Source organism: Convolutriloba macropyga, chromosome 15 (assembly GCF_964194025.1).
Source record: "Convolutriloba macropyga chromosome 15, txConMacr16.3, whole genome shotgun sequence".
In the NCBI taxonomy this organism is placed as follows: domain Eukaryota; kingdom Metazoa; phylum Xenacoelomorpha; order Acoela; family Convolutidae; genus Convolutriloba; species Convolutriloba macropyga.
The window spans coordinates 16,534,969-16,562,036 of NC_134482.1; the positions used below are offsets into that span (position 1 = coordinate 16,534,969).

Here is a 27,068-nt window from a genome sequence, read left to right on the forward strand (position 1 = left end):
ATTCGAAATCAAGTACAGAAGTTATTAAAAGATATCTAATCCTCGTATCGAATCAAAGAATTTCATTCCGGGGCTGTAAAACAATTTTAGATGGTTTCGCCTATCATAGATTGAAATTTTAAAGATAATTGATCAACTCATTTGAATAGTCATTGAGATTCACTAGATTCACTAAAATTTTTTGATTGATTCCCAAACACAATTGTTTTTCTTATTATTGTTATTTACTGTTATTGTGGATTCTTAGCATCAATCGGAGTTTGAAATAAAATTGTGATGGTAACAATTGGATGGATAGAATTGTGAAACTGAGGCAACTTCTAATCAATAGAAAACTTAATTATGTAGCCGCAGGAAGGCAAAAATTCTTTGTCAAAGTTGAATTCTCGCTTATTTTTCATTCACTGATCGAAAAAATTAAAAAAGCTTACAACCGACAAATTTTTGCCTATTTTAACAACTCAGGGGGCCTTCTGAAACAAATTTTGGATCTTTTTCGTTTGTGCTCCCCAGTACGTTATGCGCCCCCAGTTACAGAGCACGTGACATTGCATTGTAAAAAATATGGCACGTGCGTCGGGGGGGGGGGGTGGTGCAAATAATATGCGACCAATAAGCTGGGGGGGCACAAACTGAAAAGATCCCAAATTTTAACAACATCAACAACAATATTATAAAATATTAACCTTTGAAAAGATTCTTTAACTAAAAAGATGGCTGAACATTTGGTTCGAGCATATATCTATGAAAAAATCTTTCATTTATTAAATGTTGAATTTTTACTCTATCTCTGTGTTTCACTTTGTAAATAAAGCCAATATCTCACTCGGTTTGTTCATAATAATTTACTCACGTGATATTTGTTCCATCTTCTCCTGAATTTGTGAACACTTCATCTCTCAACTCCACTATTTGGATGGCCTAAAAAAGTATCATTTGTCCCTCTCAACACATTTGTTTTTAGTACTCAGTTTACGCATTGATACAAAAATATTCATTTACACTTATTTCTTTGGTCGAGGTTTTGTCAAAACAAAAATATGCAAGAATTGCGGTGAATAGCGTTGAAAAAATTTTCATCGCAAAGCGGCCGCATCTTTTAACGATAAATGCGGTGAAAGCAGTGAATTCTTGTAAGACTCCCGATTCTTAGCGGTGACATTTTGTTCACCGCATTCACTGCATTCAACGCTAATAACCGCAATTCTTACATCTTTTCACCGCACTTACCGCATTTCTTTGATTTTTAGCAACTTTCATCGTTGACACCTCGATCGGGGTTTATGAAAAGTTTGCAAGTTTAAACTATAGCCCCCAAAAAATTTTCCAAAGCATGATGTAAGTGGGCCATTGGTACGTGAAATCAATCTACTGAAATAACAATTGAATTAATAACTATTCAAAATGGCCGTTGTTTCTTTGTCTCGGCCAGATGTTTAAGCGGAATATAGACATCAGCGGAATGGCAAATCAAACATTTATCTTTCATGGTGTCCAACAAACATCCAAATATGACTTTTACTTTTGCTGAGTTGCATATGAACCTATCTGGTTCAAGCCATATCTGATTCTGAAATTAGCTGATGGTGCTAACAGTCTCCGGTCACGAAAAAAATGTGGAGGATAACGAAGGATAACAACTTTGTGGGATGGAGTCTTCAACTGTGCTATTCATACGAGTACTTTGCTTTTTTGTTTTTTTTCTTTTTAATGTGTTCAATTAGAAGTGAACTGCAAATTGCGATTTCCCAGGTGGTAAGTTGCGCCACCTTTTAAACCGCGCTTTCACTTTGGCTTTCACTTGACTTTAGTATTTTCTTTGGTTTCTGGTGGTTTATGTTAATTACTTGTCTGGAGGATGGAGGCAGTGAGATTGGCTTGGAAGGAATCTATGGATGTGATTTTTGGTGGTGGAGTTTAGTTTAATGGGTTTTTGTTAAGTATTCGGCGAAAGAAAGAGGGAGCCAGAGAGGGAGAAAAACGGAGAGAAGAGGGGGGGAGAGAGAAAAGAAAGAAAGAAAGAAAGAAAGAAAGAAAGAAAGAAAGAAAGAAAGAAAGAAAGAAACAGGCACCCCAGTGGAACTACGGCAGCCGAAAAGCTGGTTGCTTTTCCTCCAAAGCAACCAGCTTGTGCACTGGCAGTACAAAAATTCGCCGTTGGTTTTGATGATAATAACGAAACGTAAAAATAGAATATTTTGAGAAAATGAAAAAGAGGAACCCTCAGTGCACACCGGCAACCAGTCCCCCCTTTCAGAGGAAGCGCAGTCGGCGTGTGCACTGAAAACACAGAGGCTTGTAGTTTATGCCTAATTGAGGCGGGTATTTTTGGCCTTGCGGGTATGAGTGATTGTTCCCAAGCGGGAACTGAGTGTGGGGCCAGTATCAAGGCCTCTGCATGATTCCCACGATCATGCCCAGCTACCCAACTACAACTGTGAAATCTCGTGTATCACACGAGTACCACAACTGGATGCAGTCTATGTAAAAGTACTTGTCGCTTAGGTGTATTCCAGACACGCTATGTTTCTACAGCTGAGGTGAATTCCATAAACGTGTACCTTCAATTGAGCTGCAGCCAGTTATGTATACCTGCGGTTCAAGTGAAGTACAGGTAAGCGTACCTGGGGCTGAGGTGCATTCCACCCGGGGCTGAGGTGTAGTACACCTGGGGTTGAGTTGTAGTGTACCTGAGGTTGAGGTATAGTCCCTTTAGGAGTAACCGTGGCTGAGGTGAAGTACAAGTACGCGTACAAAGGGCTGAAGTGCAGTCTACCTGGGCTCAAATACACTCCTAGTACGAGTACCTGTGGTTGAGGTGCAGTCCATAAACGAGTACACTTTAGGCTGAGGTGTAGTCAATGTATAAGCACCTGCGGCTGAATCTGAGTCCAGGTACGCCTGCCAAGGGCTGAATCCATCTGGAACTGAAGCGCAGTCCAATTATGAAAACATGCGGCTTAGCTGATGTCGATGTGCAAAAACTTGCGGCTGACATGCAGTCGGCGAAGTAGGCAAACCTACGGCCAACGAGCAGTCCATTTACGAGTACCTGTGGCTGAGCTGCACCCAATGTATGAGTACCTGCGGTTGAGGTGCGTTCCATCTATGAGTACTTGAGGCTGAGGTGCAGTTTCTTTACGAGTAATTGTGACTGAAGTACAGTTTATGTGTAGTCCATGTGCTTAGGTGAGTACCTGTGACTGAGCTTTGTTCAAACAAAGCTGACCGCAGACTGAAGTGCAATCCAGAGGATCTTACCTGCAGCTGAAGGACCGTCGGATGAACAAAGCCTTCAGCTGAGGAGCGCTCCGATCCGATGCGATCACGTTCTCATGATTATTAACTGTTTTGCTGATAATAAATGTTTCATGTTTGATTAAATTGTTAATCACGTACAGGTCGGAAAAAGTATAGCGCAATAATACGAAGTGACTGAGTAATAGACTAACAGATATTCCATATCTGATGACACTCAAGTACTGCAGATAAGTCAGTGGGATGGGGATGTTGTCAACATCTATGTAGAACCCACCAAACATCTAAACAAACAAACAACAAAAATAAACATAACCTAACAATATAAACAAAAGCCTATTATTCCATTACAAGATTCGTTGCCCCAGTTGAGAGGTCGACTTTACGAAAAGACTTATAAAGTCGACCTTGGGGGTATTTCCCTACCGTAAATACACGGTCGACCTCCTAGTAAGGTTCAACATAAGTCAACCTCTCAGCTTGGGTGATAAATCAAGTCAACTGTCTGTATATACACCCCTTAATCTTACATCTTTTTGGGAGTAGTTTGGTCTTACATCGTTTTATCCCCCCAGACAGTTACGCCCTTACTCTTTACATCAGTTTGGGGGTAATCAAGGGGGTAAACTTCGACTTGGGTAATATTCGAAGTGTGTTGTTGTTTTGTTGTTGTTTATGTTGTTTACTTACTAGCATTAGTACATAGGTGGTGGTGACAGAGAGAATGGCGACTGGGATGACATTGAAAGTGGCAGACACAGCCAGTCCTGCCGAACAACTGGACACTGCCACCAGACATGCAGTCAACATGTACAACAGGAAACTGTCCAACTCAGGTTTCAGACCTGTAATCACAAACAACTGACAGCGAACAAGATGAAGAGTTTACAAAACTGGAAAACAACACGATTGTCTTCCCCGGGCGCGACCGGATGTTTGTTTGGCAAGAACTGGCGAGATTCTCCCAAAAATTGGTTATCTTGCAAAATCTTGTAAGACGTATGGTTATCCTGCAAGATTCGTTGCGGTCGAGCTTTGTTCTCATTGGTGCTTTTGAAGAACCATTTTTCATTTTTTGCGGAAAACTTCTGAGTAACAGTTGCGTGTTATTTCAGGGATAAATTAATCCATTTATAATTTCAATATCTCAATATTAATTTATAAAGACCAACCAACCTAAGCACAACCAGCTAAGCATAAACCGTGATTGTTCCATTGTAAAGTCACTGTTCAGAACTCGGAAATCATTTAAAATTATTCTTTTTTTTGAATTTTTGAAATTGCACAATTCAAAAGTTTTTTTTAAAAAAAAACTTCACTCCTCCAAAATAAATACATGTCTTCTACTTTTTCCCTTCATTTCCTTTTATAGATATTTTTTCACAATTATAAACGTTTGTGGGAAAACGTAGATTTCTGAACCATTTTAATTAATAGCTTTGCAAAAACGTTGCGATCAGAAAGGCCACTACAGTCGAGGACGTGCATGATAGAAATGATTCGTGCATACTGAAGTCTTTCAAGGAATGCTTCGGGACTAAAAAAAACTTACAGAAATACTTTTGAATACTCAGACCAAGGAGTCACTAAAATTTTAGTTCAAGTTCCAAAAGTCTACTTTTTTAAAATATAATTCTTTTTTTTGTACTTATAACTATTTGGAAGAATAGTTAAATCCGGGGGTGGCGTAGAATTGAAATTTCTAAACAAATAAATGAGTTTTTGCATAATCGCAGCGGAGCAGCATTAGGCTTTCAGTCTGCAGTGTATTAACAGTAGCCTGTTCTCAGCGGTCCTTTTTCAATTATGAAGCTCTCTTGAGAAAATTAAGGGCCAATACAGCAAACGCATTAACATATTTTAAAATGCTTTCATTTTACATCTGTAGTGTCGCAATTTCAGACGCAGCAGAGAGATTGATGACACACCTGTCGGCGACGTCTTAACAAATAGACGTACCAAAATGTAGAATTTTCAACGGATGTGATTGGTTGAGAAACATAAAATATTTAACATAAAATATCTACTTATAACCATCGTAGTTATTCTACAAAAATGTGGTGACATTGAAAGAAACCCAGGTCCATCAAATTTGGATAGAATAACAACAATTGAAAATTGGAGTTCCCCAAATTTTGGTATATGAATTGTAGAAGCCTCAATAATAAACATGAGCAATTGTCTCGTTTTTTGAAAAATCTTAATGAAACCTCATTACTAGTTGTTACCGAAACATGGATAAACGAAATAACTGACATTCCCGAGTTTTATCTGTGCAATAGCCATCACTTCATTCACCAACCAAGATCATCTTTAACTAATGTACAGAGAGGTGGAGGGGTAGGTATTTGGGTTCCCAAACAGTTTGAAGCAAAAATGAGAAATGATTTGAACACAATCAATAGAAGTTTTTTTGAGTCAAGGTGGATTGAAATTGGTAAGCCTTTAACACAAAAACTACTCATTAATGTAGCATACTGCCCCAATGTAAATCTTTCTAACTTTTTTCTGGATGAAATGACTGTAGAAATCTCAAATGTATATTCGTATACAGATAATCTCATTTTATTAGGAGATTACAATATAAACTTGTTAGGCACAAAAGGTAGACAGTCACTTGATATTTTCACAGCAAACAATGGGCTATGTTACGTTAATGAAACGGAGGCAACATGGACAAATGGTGAAAAATATTCGTTAATTGATCACTGCTTTATCTCGAAGAACCAAATTTTTGAAGCCAGTGTTCTAGAGTCGACTCTTGGAGTTGATCACTTCACAATAGTATATCAGTCATCATTAAAAATAGATCACAGTGATAAGAAAAGACAGTTTTTGATACGTTATACCAAGAAATATTCAAGATCAAATTTTAATCGTGACATTGCGCTGCAAGATTGGTCGCCTATGCACCAGATAAATGAGCCGAACGAAATGTTTTTAAAAGTTATTGAAGTTTTTGAAAGTATACTGAGTTGTCATGAACCCTTGAAGTTGGTAGACAGTAGTACCAAAAAACAACAAAAGCAATGGTTGACAAAAGAATTACGTGGTCTCATAAATGAAAAACACCGTCTCTTTAATGCGTGGAAGAAAAACCCAAAATCAGAGATTTATAACATTTACAAATCTTTACGCAATTCGGTGAGTAGAAAACTGAAAAAAGCTGCAGATGATTACACAAAGACTTTTTTCCAGCAGCTACCAACTTCAGGAGAACAATGTAAATTCATCAAAAACAGGATCAATTCCAACAGCCAAATAGAAAAAATTGACAATTTAAAGGAAAATAGTCATTTTGTTGAGGATGACAGAGAGACTATCAATGTTCTTAATAATTGTTTTGCGAGACTAGGATTATACAAAGGCAAAGACGTTGCTCCAAATTGTTCTTCCCTAACATTTGATGGACCGGAATTTAGCTTCCGACCAGTCACCAGAAAAGAATTGTATAATGTTATTGATAATCTACCTAAGCATAAATCTCCCGGACCGGGCTATGTACCAGCATGGGCGCTAAAAGATAGTAAACTGTCTATTGGAACTCATTTACAATTTGTCGTCAAGGAATGTATAAACAAAAACACGTTTCCTTATATTTTGAAAACAGCGCATGTTACACCTGTCTATAAGAAGTGAGATCGACTAGAGCCAGAAAACTATCGACCCATATCAGTCACACCAACTCTAGCAAAAATTTTTGAGCGAATACTACTTGAACAACTAACTCACCATCTAACTCTTAATGGTCTGATTAACAAGAATCAATTCGGCTTTCAAAAGCAAAAGTCCTGTCTCGATACTATCATTTCATTAACTGAAAAGATAAACCAATGCGTTGACGAAAGGAAACTGTTGTCACACTCTTTTTAGACTTAGCAAAGGCTTTCAACTCAATATCTATAGATGTTTTTATGAACAAAATGAAAAGGTATGGAATTGGAGAAATTGCAAGAATCTTATTAAACTCTTTCCTTTGTGACAGAAAACAGTTTGTAAAAAATCGGATAGCAAAATCAGATTGGGTTGTCATAAATCACGGTGTTCCTCAGGGAACTGCCTTAGGGCCTCTAATTTTTATACTTTATGTCAACGATTTCAGTGAAGCTGTATCAACGAATTGTGATGTATTACAGTTTGCCGATGATACAGCAATTCTATGTCATGCACAGAATGAAGCAATTTTACAGTTAATAGCTGAAGATACATTCAACAAGACAGATCAATATATGAAACAAAACAGGTTAACTTTGAATGAGAAAAAAACGGAGTTAATGGTGTTCAGGAATGAAAAATTGCCGATCATTGAAACTGTCGATTTCAAGGGACACCGATTGGAAACATCTGAAAAATGTAGATATTTAGGTGTAATAATTGATAGGGAACTGACATACCAAAATCAACTAAATAAGGTTATCAGTAAAATGGCTTCAGCAATCAGATCATTATATTTGGTTCGTTATCAGGTACCGCTAAAAACAAGAATAAATCTTTTTAAATCACTAGTTTTGTCTCATTTAGATTTTAGCGCAATTTTTTTTCAAAATTTACCATCTTACTCTATTGACAGAATTAACAAACACATAAACTGGGGGAAAAAAGTTTGCTTTATGAAAACCAAATACGATACTGCCAGAGATCTACTTCTGGAGACTAAAATTCTTCCAGCAGAGCTCCAAATAACACGGGTGTCTTTAAATAGATTTTTCAATATTCTCCAACAAACAAGAAATCGCTCTAATAAACATTTCAGATTTTTAGAAAACGTGTCTATTATTGTAAACAAACGAACCCATAACCTTTTCTTAGAACAAAAATGTAAGTCAAAATGGAGTAATGGTTCAATTGTTCGTAACTTTATTCGAAAATGGAACACACTTCCAATTACAATTAGAAAAGAAACGTCGAAGACCAAATTTAAACAAAAAGTTACAGCGGAAATGCTTAAACGACACGAAAGAGTTCCAATAGACAGAAGTGGTGCAGGATTTAAACATATTTTTTATTAGATTATTTTACGAAAACCGAACCTTAGTTTGTTATAAATTAGAAAAAAATAATGTTTGATTAATAAATTTCTAACATGTAACATTAACCAAGTGGTTAGTTTAATTTACATGTTTGCAGATTTAAAAAAATTTAAAACACAGTACTGTTATGCGTTCAATTGGACTAATTCTAGATGATAGTTTTTACTACATCGATCCCGTGGGATTTGAAATGAATCTATCACAACCGAAATAATTTTTCTCTTCCGGCTTATTGCAATTTATGTGCGATTTTACGTTTACATTCATATCCTATTTTAAAACATGGAGAACTTGCTGAGCAATCAGCCATTCAGAAATCAATATTCCTATTTTCTCAATTGTTTTTGATCAGCAACAAAATTTCTATACTTTGGTACGTCTGCCATTTTCACTACTGCCATACCTGTCATCCAGTATAGGAGTATCGCATATATAATGGTGGGAATGGTCCTGAGAGGAATGACATCCATTATGAACTTGGATAGGAAGTAGGAGGATATCCTGTAGAAACCATTTGCTGACTCGTGTCTGTAAACAACAAACAAACAAACAAACAAAAAATATTAGTCAACAATATCAATTGAGACAGGAAATTCATCTTTGATATTTACATAAGACTGTGACAATTAACTTGGGGTGCCTTTACTTTATTTTCAAATTCCTTTCTGTTGGCATAATACTCTTAACTTTTTAACGTAACTGAAAATTAATATCTCGTCAAAAGCGTATTTTACAAGCGTTGCTCAAGAACAGTCCAAAAGAGCTTACTGTTCAAAGTGAAAAGAGTGGAATCGTTTTTTCCAACGCTAGTTCAGCTTTTGTGGAAAAACTATTAAACTTTCAAAAAAAGGAATTAAAAGTAAACAATTTGATTAAAAAAAAACAGAGTAGCCGCGTTACAGAAGCGGGGTTTGAACGGGGGTCTGTAGAGCCTTAGTCTCATGCTCGCTTGGACAAAAAGTTCTTCACCAATTCATTCGGCCAGAGTGATCATGGTAGACGTTATCGAGTTATTATTTTTAACCGGCAGACTCCTTTTGATATTTTTCACATTTAAAATTATACCTCTTTAACTAATTATTTACTACTCGGTGTTTATCTAATCGGCATTTAAAAATGATCAGATTAATAAAATATCATTTTTCAATAAAGCCAATTAATTATCACACGGCGGATATTGTATTACCAACCAGAATATACGCAACTACTTGGCAAGCCAAAATATTGTTGATTCAAGAGGGTGATAAAACCCACTTTGCATTGAAATTGAAGCCACAGATCCAGAATTTGAACTTTTGTTCCGTTGGTTTGTTTATCAATCCGAGCAGTGATATGATAGCATCTGGAACCTTACTATGGGGACCAGAAAACTGTCGTAGAGTTTTCGTCGACGGATCTCTTTTTTCAAGCTACGGCTCACATTAAGCTCTTCTTGCTTAAATCAAGATCGTGACCGGATTTATGGGTAAACTTCTGTAATAATCACATTCGTTTATAAAAAATATCATTCGAAAAACGGAAAAATTGTTCCTAAATAAAACATTGTTATATGTTATTTTGACTTAAATCAGGGAATCACTGCTAGAGAGCGTTAATGGACACAATCATTTCGCTTCACTAGACAAAAGTCATCCTCAGACTCTATCAAATTTGGCTGGGCTGCTACAGATCACACAATACGAGATCTCTTTATGTATGCCAGTCAAACTTGACAAAAGATATAACAAATCGAAGGCAAAGATATATCCCTAAGACCTGTCTGTGCTATAAGTCTCAATTTAAAACTGTTGGGGGGCTGAAAAGTTCAATTAATTAAATAGATAGTTTAAATAAACAAGCTTACACTGAGTAGTATTTAACCGGGTTGAGCTGTTACTTGATTGTGTTGTTGTTAAGTGAGTGCGTCGTTGAAACTTCTTCAAGTCGGGTTCTGTTTGAAAGTTAGAAAATGTTCTTCTAAGTAAGAAGTCTTTTATATAATTTCTTCTCTGTTTGAATTTTGAAATTTAGTTTGTAGGAAAAATGAAGCAGTTGTCTGCTGCTGGTCGTTGGCTCTGTTATTTGTCTCTTTAATTTTATTCCGTCCCACTTCGCTGAGAGAAACAATTAATTCCTCTCAGCTCCGTTTGGGCCGTTAGGGAGCGAATCACAAACTCACGTTCATAGTGCAGCTGTCATATTGCAACTGTCAAAAGCAGAAGTAATTTAAATCAAAAGAAACTGTGGTTTTACAGGCCGCCTACGTTCAACAACGTACATTTTCTGTCCTGGATATAAGCGTGGAGATCCAGGCCTAAAGTTGTGTCATTTAAATAAGTCGAACTGAGTTGTTTAAATACTTGTGTACTGGTAGTCTTAATAAGCGTTAGTTTGTTTAGCGCGCGGCGAAAGAATGGTTAATTAGCGCCTAAATACGTTCGCTCTAATGCGGGATTAATTATCCGTTCATTTGTAACGGCTCTCGTAATAATACAGCTCACCCCGATTTTAAGATAGAAAAGAAAATGACTAAAAGAAAAAAATATACGGCATCGTATATGATTTTATTGCGCTTGGGACATATGAATGAGTTACTACAAGTTCAGACAGTTTATAAAATTAATCGCAAAGGGCGATAATGGTATGCTATAAAATTAATCGCAAAGGGCGATAATGTTGTGCTATATTAGTTAAAAAATTCTGGAGGCAAAATGACTGGGCTTGGCATCGGACTGTTACCATCGTCTTCGATCAAAAGAACCTCTTGTATATCGTCCTCAGTTGGTTCGTCCTTATCCATTGACTGTCGCTTTTTGTGCTTTTTAACCCTCCTTTTGAGCTCGGAAATTTTGGTTTTTTGTTCATCGTTTTCCTTCATTAATTGTGTTATTTTCTTTCCTAGCTCCAGATTCTTTTCTCCAAGTTTTTTGTTGGCGTTTGTTATTTCTAGATGTTTCAAGGAGAACGTTTTAGCAAAGTTTGCGCGTTTGATTTGCTGGTTTTTTGGAGTTGATGGGCAACGACATATTGGCGCCGCCAATAGTCGTTAGGTAGTTGCTTCTCCTCAGGTGGTTTCTGTGATTCCATTTTAAGTTGTTCAAATTTCAGTTGCAATTCTTGCAACTCTGTTTCCTTTTGAAATTGTTCCTGCCTGAATGTGGTGTTTTCCTCTATTAAACTATTGGTGTTGATATTTGATAGTTCTGGCATCTCGACAGGAAAAGCGGAAATGGCATCGTAGGGGACTTCAATATATGCGTCGAGCATGTTATTCCTAAGGGTATAAATGCCCTTCTTAGGGTCGCGATTTTTGATTCTCCATTTGTTGTTTTCTGCGGGAAGCGAGAAGGTTTTCAGAACTGGAAGCTTTTCGCTGTTGACTAGTATCTGTTGATGTCTATTTGACTGGATGATGTTTATTTTATTAGCAACCTCAAATTTGTTGTAGTTTGGTTTCAGGAAATAGAGGAGGGTGTTAACGTATCTCGGGTTTTCTTTATTCATGTTCTTCTCTCGCGGTTTCTGCAATTTCAAACATTCTGAGGGTATTTTCCTGATAGCGTCGGGAACGAGATCTTCAATGTTGTTCATCTTAATAATTTTGTTTTTGTGATTGCTAATTTGTTGGGTTGGGAATTGTCTCTTTCTGCTAACTTGCCAGTTGTTTTCGGGATCATATTGACTGGAAGTTGATGGAGATGCAACAGTTGTAGTAACTTGTTGTGTGTTCTGAGGTTTAAATGGAGGCTTTGTGAAAATAGGAGGCTGAGAAGAATGGGTTTGTGTTTGTTCTTGTTGTGTTGTCACTTGTTGATGTTGACTGGGGATTACTACGCTTGCGAGTGTGGGTCTGGTAGTCATTCTGAGTGTTTCCTTGTGGATGATCTAAAATGTTTTGATTTTGGTTAGCCTGTGTCATCAATATCACACATTATGGCTTCTTTTCAAGTTTGCAATTGTATTGCTAACATAAAAAAGTATTCTATTGTAAAAAATGTTTTCGTAAGGTTTTGTTGCTAACTGCTTTACTTAAAAATTATAATGCTAAATGCATTTGTTATTAAAAATTGGTAGAAAAGTTTTTGTTTTGCTAAATGCAAAGTTAACTTTTATAAAGGGAGGGGGGCAATAATAATAAAATTTTTATACTTATGCCAGGCGGGCAGCCCTGGCACAAGTACGTCTTACTCCGCTGCCCGGAGGTGTGAGTCTTGGGGCGTGCGTCACACTAACACGGCTGCAACGACCCGTGCAGCTGGGGAGACAACCTTGCTGAATTGAAAGAAAGAAATTTTCCGGGTCATTCTTGGAATTTTCAGTTATCGTGTTAGTGTTCTGAATTATTTAGGTTCAAAAGCCAGGGGGGCAGGCTGGAGAAAGCTGAGGTAACCCCTTCCCGAGGAAAAGTTAAGAGAGAGAGAGAGAGAGAGAAAAAGATCGTTTGTACTTGAGTTGTTTTTGATTTATTAGACAACGTCGTCTAAAAAAATTTTTTGCAAATGGGACATCTTGTCAGCTTATTTATGCACACCCGACAGAATCGGTGTTTGTCATGTTGGGAAAAATGTGGGTGTTTTGTTACTCCTAATTCTGTTTTCATTTTTTTTGCATAAATTGCAATGAAAGTAGGATGTGATCAGGACGCGAAGACAAGCTCGAAGACAAATGGGACATTTAGGGTTTGGGTATCTTTTAAAAAGTGCCTTTCTGCAAGGAATACATACATAGTGAGGATTTTCTCTGGGAAATTGCTTATGTAGTTTTTCTACAGTAACGGTTTTTCGTGAACATATGGGGCAGATAATGTCCGTATGGGGGTAGAACCAACGGAAACCGTCGAATAGGGATTGTGAAAGACCCATCGAGTGACTGTTCTCTTATTTTCCTTAGATAGAAACAGGAAAACCTTTGAGAAACTGCAGTAGGATGAGATTAATGAGGAACGATATGGCAAGCAAGGTAATTAGGATTAGGATAAATATTTTTGTGGATAGGCCTAGATTGGTCATTTTCACTGTCTGGAGAAAATTTGGCGAATTGTGGAAAGGAGGTAGTGATTAATAAAAAGGGATATTGCCAATGCGCATAAGAGAACAAATAGAAGAATAAACAATGTTATGGGTTGCATTTTGTCAATTCAATGAGTAGTGTAGAACTAGGGTGAAGGAGGTGACTTGCTTCTGGTAAAAACTGAGTTGAATTAGGGATATCGATTGGATTAAAAATAAAACTAGGGAAAGAAGTAAAATTTTGGATGTTCTTGGACGCATTTTAGGTTATGTGATTGTTTTTTTGCAACGAGGGCATAATTTATAATCTTCTACGCAAAATTTACAAAAGTTGACGGGCTCATGATCACTGTGATGAAACGTTTTTGCAACAGAATATTGAAATCTTGTTTCTTGCAAATATCACATTGAAACCAGTTAAAGATTGAAAAGATAACTCTAAATTTAGAGCATTTAGGACAAAAATCATAGCCCATATCTTTTATAACATATTGGTAACAGAGCAGACACATTACGTGGGGTAGTTCGTTAGGGGCGTTCTCGTGTAATTTCTTGAAAACAATTGTTTCACGTCTGCAGCATAAACCAATTAATGAGACCGGTTTGGATTCTATAGTATTGGTTTCTTTGTCAATTGTATTCATTTTTGAAAGATTGTTATTGGAAGAAATTATGGGACTGGCACGGTTGGAGGATTTGGTTGTCGATTATTTTGGGATTTTATTGTTTGGTCTATTACTAATATAATTATGAACATCAAAAAGTTGAAAGGAATACTTACAACTACGAGGAAAACGGTTAAAACGAAGGAGAAGGCTGCTGCAATAATCATAAGGGCCATTAATAAAAAATCAAGTAATCTGGGGGTACACATTTTGGATAGTTTGTGAACGTAGTTTTGAATTGAGGATTTTACCACGGGTTGTTTGGGTCAATTGTTTGTTTGCATAAAGGGCATTTAGTAGTTGTGAAAATCATACACTGCAAACAAACTGATTTTTTTGGGTGTAGGCTTTTGAAGTGGCTGTGGCAAGTGCATAACTTTTTGATTTCTTGACAAGAATCACACTGGAAATAATGGCAATGACTGATTGTATAAATGGGAGTTACGCAAATGGGGCATTTAGGTTGGTTCCAATATTTAAATAATTCATTTCTACAAGGAATGCAAGCAAAAGGGGGGGTTTGACCGTTTGGGTTTTTGTGCAATTTTTTAAATTGACGACAAGGGAGGTAACAAATAGGACATTCGATTTTTGGGGTTGAGTCAATTTGTGGTTGCTGAGATAATATTTCCAAAATGTTTCCCATTATATGGATAAATCAGAGAGATCTGGGTATGCGACTCCTAATCCATGGTGTTCAAGTTCGTTGGGGATAGTTACATTTAGATCTGCGATAGCAAAAAAGAAATTCCAGTGTTTCTCGTTTGGATAGATGTAATAATGATTAATGCTACCTGTGCTTAGGAACATAAAAGTTATTTTGATACATGCTTTATATTGTATAAAACAGATAGTAAACCATCTTTCTGCTTTAACAATTTTAACTTTTTCCTTACCAATGAACAAAATCATTTTATTTTTAACAATTTGGAATGAATTGAGGGAAAAGGGACAAATTGATTAGAAAAAAAAGAAATAATGAGCAGGGAAAAAAATTATTTTTTTCGGAGAGAAAGTTATGTGAAACAAATTACTTTACTGAAGAGCGCCCAAGTTGACTGGGAAGTGCTCTTCGATATCAATGAGTGCAAGAAAGAATTCCCAGTGCATCATTCCCATGGTGACTCGAGTAGAACCCTCACATCCACGCTCGTAGTCTGTATAGTGTATAATTATACAGGGTTTAATCTCTGCTGTGGGAGTTTTAATGAAAGATCTCTCGAGGGACTCTACTTTGACTAGGCGCTCACCAAAGTGGAACAGCATTATAGAAGATCTAAATTAAAAGGGATTTTAGAACCATTTAAAGCTTGGGATATATTTATAAAGAATGTCCAATAGGGGGAAGATGGTGTTAGGGTAATGGTTTCATCAGTCCAAGTGTTTAAATATTCAAAATGGAGTATTAGTTGTGGGATTACTCTGTTGCTTTTTGTCGTGACAAATGATTTTTCAAAAAATTGTACTTGTTTAAGGCAGTTTTGGTATGAGAATATCATTGCTGCTTTTAATTGTGAATAGTTTCCAACTCTTTAAGGATTGAATCGTTTTGGCTAGAATCAGTCTTTTGCATATCAAAATAAATATTGTGAGGTACACAGTTTGGATTTTCTAGAATAAATAGGAAGAATTTCCAATGAACTGAGAGAGGATTAATACTTATTAAACAAATTTTTTCACTTTAGATTTCTTTGAGCGTTACTAGCATAGTAGGTACAGGAGTTGGCTATGCATCAAAAGATCGTTGAATTTTTTGTAACTCTACAAATTTATTGTTAACTGCAAATATCATAGTTTAGAATGATACCTAAGCAATGTAGATTGGATGTTGTACTTGAAATACCAAGTTCTCTTTGAATGCTAGAAAAATGGTAAATTCGGCGAACTGAGGATGAGTAATGAAAATAGTTAAAAGTCTGTAAATATTTGTCATGGGTTTTTTTTGCGAAAGTCATTATATTTATAGCGGAAACATAGTATACGGCTAATAGCTCAAAATTTTGGTTTCCGATTCTGATTTGTAAGTTTCTATTAGTTAAATGAATCATGTTGCTGATCTAGCTCTTTTGGCAAACTATTAGGGTCGAATTGTGCTAAATACACGAATTAATTCCAACACAACGAATGAGGGGTTAAAATCACAGTATCGTTTTCCCAAGTGTCTCAAAACTCAAAATTTATAACAATTTGAGGGAAAATGTCTCCGTGTTGTTCTTCAAAGGTTTTCTTTATTTGATAAATTGTAACAAGTCTATCTTGAAACAAAAAGTACATCAATGGAAGCGTTTTAGTTGTTAATTAACTTAGTGTTCTTCATTTCAAAATTGGTATTAAAATAAATTTTTAAAAAAAGGATAAAAAAGAGTGTCAATTATTTCTAAAAACAGGATTATTGACAACGATTGATATTTATAGATAATATATCAATCGGATTCACTGTAGTAAAATCGGAGTAGGGGGAGAGTGCAGGCAATAGCTAGATGAACATAGTTGGGATTACATAATTGAAACTGGATTATAAGAAATAAAAAGAAAGAAAGAAATTCATACATGTCTCTCAATGTTGAACTTACAAGAGAATTCAAAATCTAGTAATATTTTTCTTCAGGTGCTTTGAAACAATTTCGTATTCGATTCCAATGTTTACAAAAGTAATTGTGTTATCAATCAGGGCTCCTAACAATGAGAAGTTTTGAAAATTTGAATGTGGTACATCCAGATCAATGATGTCACTGAAGTAGAAAGATGCAACTCTAATAGTTACAGTAGTTTTCAAGGCGGAAATACTTGATGATAATATTTGTCCGGTGTATTGTCCAAATCGAATGAATAAAGCGTTAGGCTGTTTTATGAATTTGGGCTGCATAACATAGCATCCTTGAGGTGTATCTAAACAAGATATTAACTAACTTACAGAGTCTAATACAAATAATTCTTATTATTTTTGAGACAAATTATTTTTTTTATAAAAAGCAAGATTTTTAGTCACAGCTTTAAGGAGGTGTCACCACACTTCGAATTATTGCATCATTTTGTGGTTGTGGTTGATGTGACGCCAGACTTGGGTATTCTGCTTTATTATTTTCTGTATGACAATGCTCATCAATTTTATTTTCTCTTGGTTGATCCTCAACGCATTTGTAAGTTTTTTCTATTGTGCTGTAAGGTTGATAATTACTAAGCGGTAAAAAGTGATTGTTGTTCTGTGGGGCCGACGGTTTGGTTTCGTTAGAGAATACCGGTGTAAAGAACGATAAGATACAAAGATTATATGTTGCTCCTAATAGAATTTTCCAAAAACCCATTGTTTTGTTGGATATTTTGTGGATTTCGAACGCTCTTATGATTGTTACGATTACATCAGTTAAGAATTTTATGCAAAAGAAACAAGCAAAATAAACTCCAATTTTTTCCAGATAAAAAGTGATGATTCCAAAAGTGCCTTTGAACTGGTCTGTAAAAAATGTAGGTGAAAGAAGAGAATCTAGATAAATTTGTCTGTTAATTCCCATTACTGACGCATAGATATCTTTTTGAGAATTTGTCTATGCTTCTTCCTTCTAGAACTTCTCTTGAAATTTTTGTCAAAACAGATTTTGAAGCTTCCGAATGCAAGATATTGTCCCAAAACGATTTAAGCTGATTTGGTGTGTAAATTCCGGCACGTTGCGATTCGTAACCGGTAAATTTTGGAATAGAACTAATAACTCTTGAAGAGAATATGTTTGGCGGTTGTAAAGGAACAGGTGCTGGCATCAAATGGTACTATGAGTTTTCATTATCAATATCTAATTGGTAGGCATTTTTATAGCCTCCAACACAATCTACTTCGTTTGCAGATGGGCAGGTTTGTCGAGTAATTGGGTCGACGAACATTGTCCTACCATCATAATGAATAGGAATTCTATCATAACACTGCTCAAGAACCTGAAGTGGTGAGTTTGGGTTTGGACAGTGGTACAGCCAACCTATGCTACCATCTGTGTCTAAGAACATCGAGCGGTTGCCGGTTAACATATATCCAGCTAAACGATTGTTTTGGATAGCCTGCATTAGTATCATTTGTTTTTGAGTTCGGTCAAGTTCGCATTGTTCTATGACCAAACCTTTCCATGCTTGTTTTTTTTGTTTGCATGTAACTATGATATATGACAAAATCCATTTTTACCGCAAGATTAAGATCATAGTCTAACTTCTCTTTGTCTAAGTGTTCCCATGCAACAAAACCTTTGTCGAATGTTCGGATCTGTTCATCTGAAGGCTTCCTATTAAACCCATTTACACTTAGGCTATTGTCAGGTTCAACACGAAGTTTATGAAAAAATTGTTGAGTTTTTTGTTTTATAAGGTTTGCCAGTCTTCATATTAAATCCGCCTTTATAAGAAACATATAAAGAATCTAAATTTGTTCTGTAAATAAATTCTGGTTTTCCACACACCTTTTCTTTTTCATCAATTACTCTAATTTTTATGTCCATTTCAGCAGGAGAATACGCTCCTGGTCCTTCATAGGGCGTCTCCGGTTTTTCATTACTCACTATGAAATACTGTACGTTACCAAGTTCGTTTTCATGTTTTAGCATTTTGGCGTTTTGTGAAAATCTTTTAGTAACTATACAATTTTCCGGTGCTTCCCAATTGTATGCAAAGGGGTCGAGTGATGTCGAATGACAACCTCCTTCTGAGAGGGCACAAGGAAGTTTTAGTCCTTGACTGTTATAGACAGTTCTGTCATTAAGATCAATATCGAGTACAGTTTCTTGCATCAGGGTTTCAAAAGAGAAAAAGAGAAGTGTTTAATTTGACCACGATTATCACAAGATGTTGATGAATCACCTTCAAGATCAACTCCCTGGTTTTTATAGGAGACAGTTTTTTTTCCATGTTTTATGTCAATTTCCATGTCATCATCGTCAAATTCGGTAACAGTAATTTTTCCAGTTTTATTAGCATTTAGGCATTTTTCGGGTGAAACAATAATATCGTATGTTATTATTGGAGCGTTGTGTACAATTGATGAATGGGAAAACATACCACAATTATAACGAATGAGCATTGCAGTGACTTTGCACATAAGAGCTTTAACAAAGTTCCGATAAGACCGTTGATAAAGTGTTACATGTGTATCAACCATCTGAATGTTTTCGGGTGAATTTTTGCAAGGAGAAACTTGTGTTAAAGCATACATTTTATTTTCTTTCATTTTAGAACAGTCATAATGAATGACCCTAAGTTTGTTAGATACGTCATTAATATCCTCAAAAGGAGGTCCAGTGGCGTTAATAACTATAGGAAGAGTACAAAAGTAGAAAAGACTTATAAGTAAATAAGAAAAATAGAGTTTTTCAAAACAAGGATATCTGTTCATCCTGTTCTTTTTTAGCGCTTCAAGTCGGGAATTAAGGCTATGAGTTGTAGTAATAGGCACTGCCAGTAAATGTTGACTGGATTTATTGCTACCTAAAACAAAGTTAAGTAACTCCGGCTTGATAGCGTGATGGCGGCTCGGCCGAGCGACTAGAAGTTCGCCTATTATTATTATTATTTTCTAAAGTTTGTAAATTATAAGATCCTTGTTCCGATGTATTAGGGCGGAGAGGACTTAAATTAGGGTCTAGAGGTATTCTAGAATTATGCTGTGGGCAAGGAGTTGAACTTCTTGTTCGACTACCGCCAGGCAACTGTGTTTGGACTGGAGGTGGGTTAACACGACCACCTGAACTTGCTTCGTTGAATCCAGAATCGAAATTGGTAGGAGTTCGGTCAGGGTCGAAGTTCTGCACAGGGGAGTCTCTTCGTATGAAATTCTCCACGGGGAAATTTTCGGTGTTAGTGGGGCTTTGGAAGGAGAATTTAGTCAAGGGACTGTTGAGTTTATTCATCTGACTTGTCATTAGATTATTATAAAATGTGTCACAATTATTTTTATCTATACCATATTCTAGGGTTAACTCTGGTATAGTTTCAGTAGCTGGGTAGTACTCGACTAGGTGATTTCTATGAGCGACCTTCCTGGTGGCCGGGTTGCTATCTAAAGTTAATTCATAGTTAACATTGGTTAGTTTTTTTCTACTGTATAAGGTCCTGATCTTATTTCATGTAGTTTTTTTGACTTTCCTAACTCAATTTGATGGTTTTCCATTAGAACTTTTTGTCCAACCTCAAGTGGCTTGCCTAATTTGTGTTTGTTTCTATGTTTATGTGCGCGGTTATTGTTTTCTAAGCTCTTTTTATAAGCGTTATTGTATATTTGTTTGAATTGGTTTTCTTGCATAAGCAACGAATTGTTAATAGTCGGTTTTAGAAGTTTGTCAATTTCGGTGTTTTTTGAAGTTAGCAAGGTATGCCTGTGAAGAGGCAGGTCTTTGCAAAACTCGGAAGAGCATGTGAGTTGTGAATTTCGTAGGAGTCCTAACTTAAGTGACAGAGGTATCTGTGGTTTTTGTCCGAACACAATTTCATAAGGTGAGATTCCAGTACTAGCATTTGGAACCGTGTTATGAGAAAAAGCAAATTTTGGTGCCAGTTCATCCCATTTACCTCGAGCTTGTTCTAGAAAAATTCGGAAATGTGCTCCTAGATGTTTGTTTTGGATCTCAACTTTACCATTAGTCCAAGGCGCATAAGCAGTTCGAGGTGCGGGTCTTATACCTAAATCATGAATGTAACTCGCAAAATCTTGGTTCATGAATGCCGAACCCTTATCATAAACAAGTTTTTGTGGTATTCCAGAAGACAAGATGAACTTTTCTAAAGCTTTTATGGTGTGTACTGCGACTGTGGAACGTACAGGGTATACTTGAATCAAACGCGAAAATGAATCGACAATAACTAAACAATGGTGTTTACCAATCGATGGAGGATTTAAAGGTCCTTTGTGATCAATATGGACCGTATGAAAGGGGAATGGGACTGTATCATTCCAATTTTCGAGAGGTGCTTCGTGGATTTCTCTCCGTTTTTTTTCATTTTTTTTGCATTCCAGGCAATCAGCAATTAGGTTTTCAATCCATTTATACATTCCGGGCCAATAGAAAAATCGTTTTACATTAGCAAGTGTTTTATCTAAACCTACATGATCTGACAGTTCACAATGAGCTAGCTGTAAAACTTTAAAGAACAATGACAGTGGTACACAAATTTTTAAGTATTCAATATCTGGTTCGTCTTTTTGTTGTTGAATACATAAGATGTTACCTACAAAACTCAGTTTCTCAAAGTCATTAATGTACGACATTATGGCTCTAGATTGTCGGAATTCAATTTGCTTTTCATCTTTGTTATTGTTTGTCCTTAATTGGCGAATTTGTTGTATCACTGGGTCTTTTAATTGTTCTTGACAAATTACCGATGTATTTAAATCAACTTCTTTAGAGAAGATTGTCAGTTTATCGATGAGTTCTCTTGCATCTTGTATTTTTGTATTTTCGGAAAGTTTTTTTGCTAATTCGGTTTTGTCTATATAAGTGCTATTTTTCACGAGAAAAACTTTATCGTATTCTAGAGGGAATCTGTACTCCGAGTCTGTGGTATTAGTTTGATCAATGTAGAGTTTGTCAAAACCTAATTCCGGTGACTGGATCTCATTGAACAATTCAAATTCCGAAATTGGGTCAAAATTTTGTTCGGTTGTCCCTTCATCAGGGTAGCAATCAATTTCTGTATAATGATCAGACGTTTCGTCTTCCTCCTGTTCTGATACAGGGGTTATTTCATGTTTGCGGTGACGCCTATAGTGGTTGATTGATTAACCATACGAGAAATCTTCCGAAATATTGTTTATTGAGCAAAGTCTGTTTTGATTATTGTCGTACTTTTGCTTTACCATTTTGTCACTTTTGAAAATGAATTTGTCGACACCCGTTATGCTTTGTTTTAGGATTGGAAAAAAATCATCTGCTGGTCCCTTTTCATAATCACGCAAAATGAAGTATTTTTCCTCGTCACCATGCTCGTCGTAAAAACTAATGTCTTTTGATATCTTTTTGTGTTTAAGTTGATACTTGTCCAGATCTTTAAGTTTTACATTGCGACTTAGGATGTCGGGAAAAGCTAAGTTTTTTCCTTCAGTCCAAATAATTTTCAAGTTCTGAAATTGAGATATTACTAACTGGTACCTGAAAAACCTGTGAGAGAGTTTTCCTCTTCTACCCCATAGATACATTAAAGGCTTATGGTCGGTGTACACATATACTGGATGGGGAGAACCAATTAGGTAATGCTCATAAGTTTGTAGTGCAGATATTACGCCGCAAAGTTCGCGTGCTGTGGTGCTCATTTTTTGTTCCTCTTTAGTGTAAATTCTAGAGTTAAAAGACACTATTCGTTTCCCTTCTGGAAATTCTTGAACGAGAATTGAGCCTACTTCTATAGAAGAAGCGTCTACATGCACGTGGAAAGGGTATTTAGTATCAGGTATTGCTAAGATACTATCTTCGCTAATCCTGTTTTTAATGTCGTTAAACAGTTTTTCGTGTTCTGTTGTCCAGACAAATTTAGTTTCTGTGCGGGTTAGGTCATAAAATGGTTTGCAGTCAACATGCAAATTTTTGATCTACATGCTGTAGAATCCTACGCAACCTAGAACTCTCATGACATCACGTTTGTTTTCAGTCGACTTAAGTGCTTTTAAATCTGCAACTCGCTTCTTGACTGGTTGTATCCCATCTTTACCTACTACATGTCCCAAGAACTGTACCTTCCTAAGGAAAAATTTGGTCTTTTCAGGTTGAGCTTTCAACCCTGATTTCCTTAAAAGTTCATGGTACTTGTCAATTATTTCAAACATTTCGGTTTCATCTTGCGCTTGCATGATGGTGTCATCAATGTAGCTTGTTTTTTTCTAATTAATGGTGCAAAATGGATAGTCACTATACGACTGAAGAAATTAGGTAGACCGCATAGGCCGTAAAATCCGCGTTCGAATGTGTTATGCTTTGGACCAATTACAAAACTTACCAGCTGTTTGGTTTCCTCAGTTAGAGGGACTTGGTTATAGGCTGAACAAAGATCACTGGTTGTGAAGAAATTACCTTTTAATCTAGTTAATAGATTTCCGATTGGTTCGAGTGGCCATGAATATCGACTAATGTCTGTTATTGTATTCAGATATCGGGCATCTATAACCAGTTTTACTGTGTTCCCCTTGGGTACGATTATGATTGGATTAATAAATTCTGATCCCATTTCTTTACCATTACCCATTTCCCGGATTATACCTGTTTTACACAGTTGTTCCAAAAGGTTTTCTAGTTTTTCCTGATAATGTAATGGTACTTTGGATGGTTTTTGTTTTGTCAAAGTTGAATTAGGTAAAAGTTTAACATGAAACTTTTGTTTTATCTTTCCAACATCGTATTTGTGTTGAGAGTAAACGTCTTTATTTTTAGTTAAAGTCCTCAGTAACTTGTCTAAGTTTTCGTCATTGATATCAGCTTGACTAAAATCAAATTTTTTGAGAAACGCTTGATCGGTTTTGTCAAATTTGTTAAGTTTTTCTTTGGGAAGTTTAACGGGTCTGATGTTCTCATCAGTTGTTTCTAATTGTGGCTTAAGATCCTTGAGGTCGTCGCTAAAGTCTGTTTCTAATTCGTAGTTGTTGGTAAAATCTTGTTGCCTTTTTCGCTTTTCTGTTTTCTTTTGTTTTTCAGGAGTTTTGCTTGCAAGGAAATTTTGAATTTTTGAAATTTTTGGACCTTGTTTTTCACTAACATGGAATGTTTGATCCCAATTAGTGTCACTATTCATTAGGTGGTTTATGAATGCAACGTTGTCAACTACAGAAAATTCTGGGTCTTGTCTAATTTCAATGTCTTCTAAAGTGTGCCCAATAGGACCCTTTTGGATGACAACCTTGTTGTTTTGAGGATTGTTTAGCTTTATTGGTAATTCTTTTTCTTTTCTAAAACACTGAACGTTGTAAGTATAAATTCCTTGAGCTTGCAGTTCACTTCCAATTACGAAGGAGGTTTCCTTTCTGAAGATTTCATTCGGAGGTCTAATTGATATTACTCGAGTTGATTTTGGTGCTAATGGTAGTTGCTGGTCAAGAGTTACAATTTTGTAAGAGCTAATGTATGGATAGCTTTTCGTTTGGTATCTAGATAATGTGACGGCTACTTCAGGGTAAGTTTTTAAATCAATTTTTGGAGTGGTTAGGTCAATAGATTTTACTGTAGATTCAAGGAAATCCATTCCTAACAAATTCGGCTTGCAACCATCTTTGACTGAAACCCATGTGGTAACTTCCACTTGATACTTTCCTTCAATGTCGAAAGAAGTCTTGAAAGTAATTTGACCGAGAAGTTTTAGTTTCTCACCATTAACCGCTAGAGTATCATTTTTTGAAGCTTTCATCTCAATGTGTTGTAATTTACATAGTTCAAGATAAGTGTGGTAATTAATTATAGAGCTTGATGCTCCTGTGTCCAATAAAAACTGTGTTTCTAAGCCGTTATTTTTATTTTTGTCTCCGACGGATTGGTATAAATTAATATAAATATGTGAGTAACTTGCTTTGTTATCAGTAGTGTTTATGAACGGAGACCTGTCTAGTTTAAATACTCGTCGTTGTGATTCTCATTATTGTAATAGTCTCTGGAAGTTTCACTGGTAAAGTGAACTCGAGGGCTTCGCCCTTCACTGTTATCTCTTGAATGAGTATTATTGTTTTGTCTAGTAGGTGTCCTATCCCGGTCATGGTCTCTACTCCTATCACGATATCGATTATCTGATCTTGGAGGACCGTTGCTTTGTCTATCCCTACTATTTTGCCTATTGTTATCTCTGTAAGAGTTGTTTCGATGGTTATTGTCTCGTTCCTGTGATCGGTTATCGTAAGAAGATGATAGGTAATTGTTTGAAGAGTTTTATGGGTACGGTGATCGACGTCGGTAGTCTGATCTAGAGTTGTTTTGATAATTGGATTGATTTTGGTTATAACTATTTCTCTGTCTGTCCCTAGAATTTCGGTTGTCATAATTGTTTGATTTGTAATTTTGTTGACCTGGTGAATGGCTCCTACTATGTTTATAATTATCTGTGAACTTCTCTCGTTGTTGAGGTGGGTTTCGGTTTTCGTTTTTAAAGTCCTTGTACTTAAAGCAGAAAGCTATTGTGTGACCTGAACGTTTGCAAAACTTGCAGAATCTAGTCTGGTTTTTTTTGAATATGGGATTGTCTTTGTTGTATGTGGCGTTTTTTTAAAGATCTTTCATTAGATTTGCAATTTCTGTGAGTTGGTTTTTTAACCCTTCTATTTCTATTTTATTGTCGATACTACTTGAGGCAGTACCCGTGAATTCACTGCTAACAGAAAAACTTAAGTCTTTAGTTTCTACATGATCCTGTAATTGTTGCCAAGTTGTAGCTGGGTTTTCTATTAACCGCTGATGTGCCTTTTGCTTGAGTGCAGGTGGCGTTAATCCTCTTACAAAGTACTCCATACAGTTAGCGTTGCGCTGGTAGTTGTTAAAATCCGGATCTGGCCATCCTTTTTCAACTGTTTTTGTTATTCGGTGTGTATAGCTTTTTATCAATTCATCTGGTTGCCTTTTAATACTATCGACTTCAATTCTTTTCCTATACTTGTCTTTTGCATTAGTAAAACGGGCAATGAATTGATTTCTAACTTCGTTCCATGCTAAACCTGGTGCTAAGGTTTCAAACCATTTGGTTGCGGGCCCACGCAAAACCGAACCAAACAACGCTTTTTGTCTAGCGTCGTATGCTGCTTGCAAGCCAGCATCCGCAGGATCTCTTGTTCCTAGTGAGAATTGGATTTTTCTTTGTATTAAACTAAAGAATTCCTGGGCATCATCCGATGGATCTAAACCTGTAAATTTCTCTAACGCTATGTCGGGGTACGCAACGACGTTCGCTGCCATGTTTTATTTTAGTGTTAGAAAAGAATATTTTATACGAAAGTGTTATTAGTTTGGGTAATTAGTGTAGAAAATATTTTTGTTATAATAAAACGCTAATACTAAAGTAGAAATATGAACTGTTTGTTTTGTAATATGAAATTTATTTGTTTAGGACCGTTTAATGATTGTATTTTAAATTCAAAGTTTTTGCCGTTATCAGTGCTAAAAATTTCAACCCAAGAGTAAATATCGGTTTGCTCAACGGTAAAATTTAATAACCAAAGGATAAGTGCTTTCAGAGTGTTTAAATTCAACAGAGTATTGGTGAAATCTGTTTATTTTTGAAAATCTAATTTGTGTGACAAATTCTGTTTTTATAAGTAATTTAACTCTATCTGGTAAACTCGGATCGTCAGGAGAAACGTTGATGTATTTGGGTTTAATGATTTTTAAGACTTGTAAACCAGATGGGGAAATTTTATTTTGGTGGCTCATCCACACACAAGATGATAACGTTTACGCACTGTTCTGATTTCTTAGAGCACACAAAAGTTCATTAAAGTTTGGATTGGTCCACTTGTAAGTTATGTAGATTTCAGTCTCTGTTTCGCTAGAAGAGTGATGGTATATTCATAAAAAGTTTCTGTTCTGATCAGTTAAATAATATGAAACTTTGCCTATTTTGTTATGTACTTTAATACTTATATTTAAATCTTGAACGTTTACTTTAATATATGACATATAAATAACATAGAACAATTGTTTTTGTTGTTTTATTATTGTATTTTTGTATGAAATTACACAGAAGACAGTATAAAAACGTTTAGTACGGGATGTTTAGTACATCAGTAGTAGTATTTTTGTAGCTATTATTGTGTTTAAATATTGTTTCTAAAGTGCTTGAGTCTGTTAATGACCGTATTTTAACATGAGACAACAACTTTTCTATGATAATTTTGTGTACAAACTGGGTTAAGAAGGCTAGTTTACGCTCTTTTAATTAATTATTGGCTAAATTTTCTGCGGGAATCTCGATCACACTGTTTTTAGATTGTAACAAAGTTAGTAAATTCTGAAAATTAGGGTTCTCAGATGCATAAGTTATATTAAAATTAGCTGGGGAATTATGCTCAAACACGTAGAAAATAGCTACAAAGGTAATTCCGTCAGTAATAAACCGTGTTATTTTACCCCTTCTAGTGTTTTCTATTGCTGTTAGATTAAGATGTTCTACAATAACTATTCCAGTTTGGTCCATGCACT

The 27,068-nt window shown here is 35.9% G+C and overlaps 2 protein-coding genes across 2 annotated transcripts in view; both read right to left on the reverse strand.

The window, feature by feature from the left end:
- LOC142354480 (histone deacetylase 1-like) overlaps positions 1–27,068 on the reverse strand; it is a 204,995-nt gene that overhangs the window by 48,126 nt on the left and 129,801 nt on the right. The window lies entirely within an intron of this gene.
- Positions 1–27,068, reverse strand: part of LOC142353897 (broad substrate specificity ATP-binding cassette transporter ABCG2-like) — a 63,421-nt gene that overhangs the window by 5,467 nt on the left and 30,886 nt on the right. The window contains exons 13-16 of the mRNA XM_075406126.1: positions 8,692–8,816; positions 3,949–4,103; positions 3,453–3,542; positions 854–921 (exon numbers count right to left, since the gene is read on the reverse strand). Of these exons, the coding sequence (XP_075262241.1) occupies positions 854–921; positions 3,453–3,542; positions 3,949–4,103; positions 8,692–8,816 (438 nt within the window). The remainder of the gene's footprint in view (positions 1–853; positions 922–3,452; positions 3,543–3,948; positions 4,104–8,691; positions 8,817–27,068) is intronic.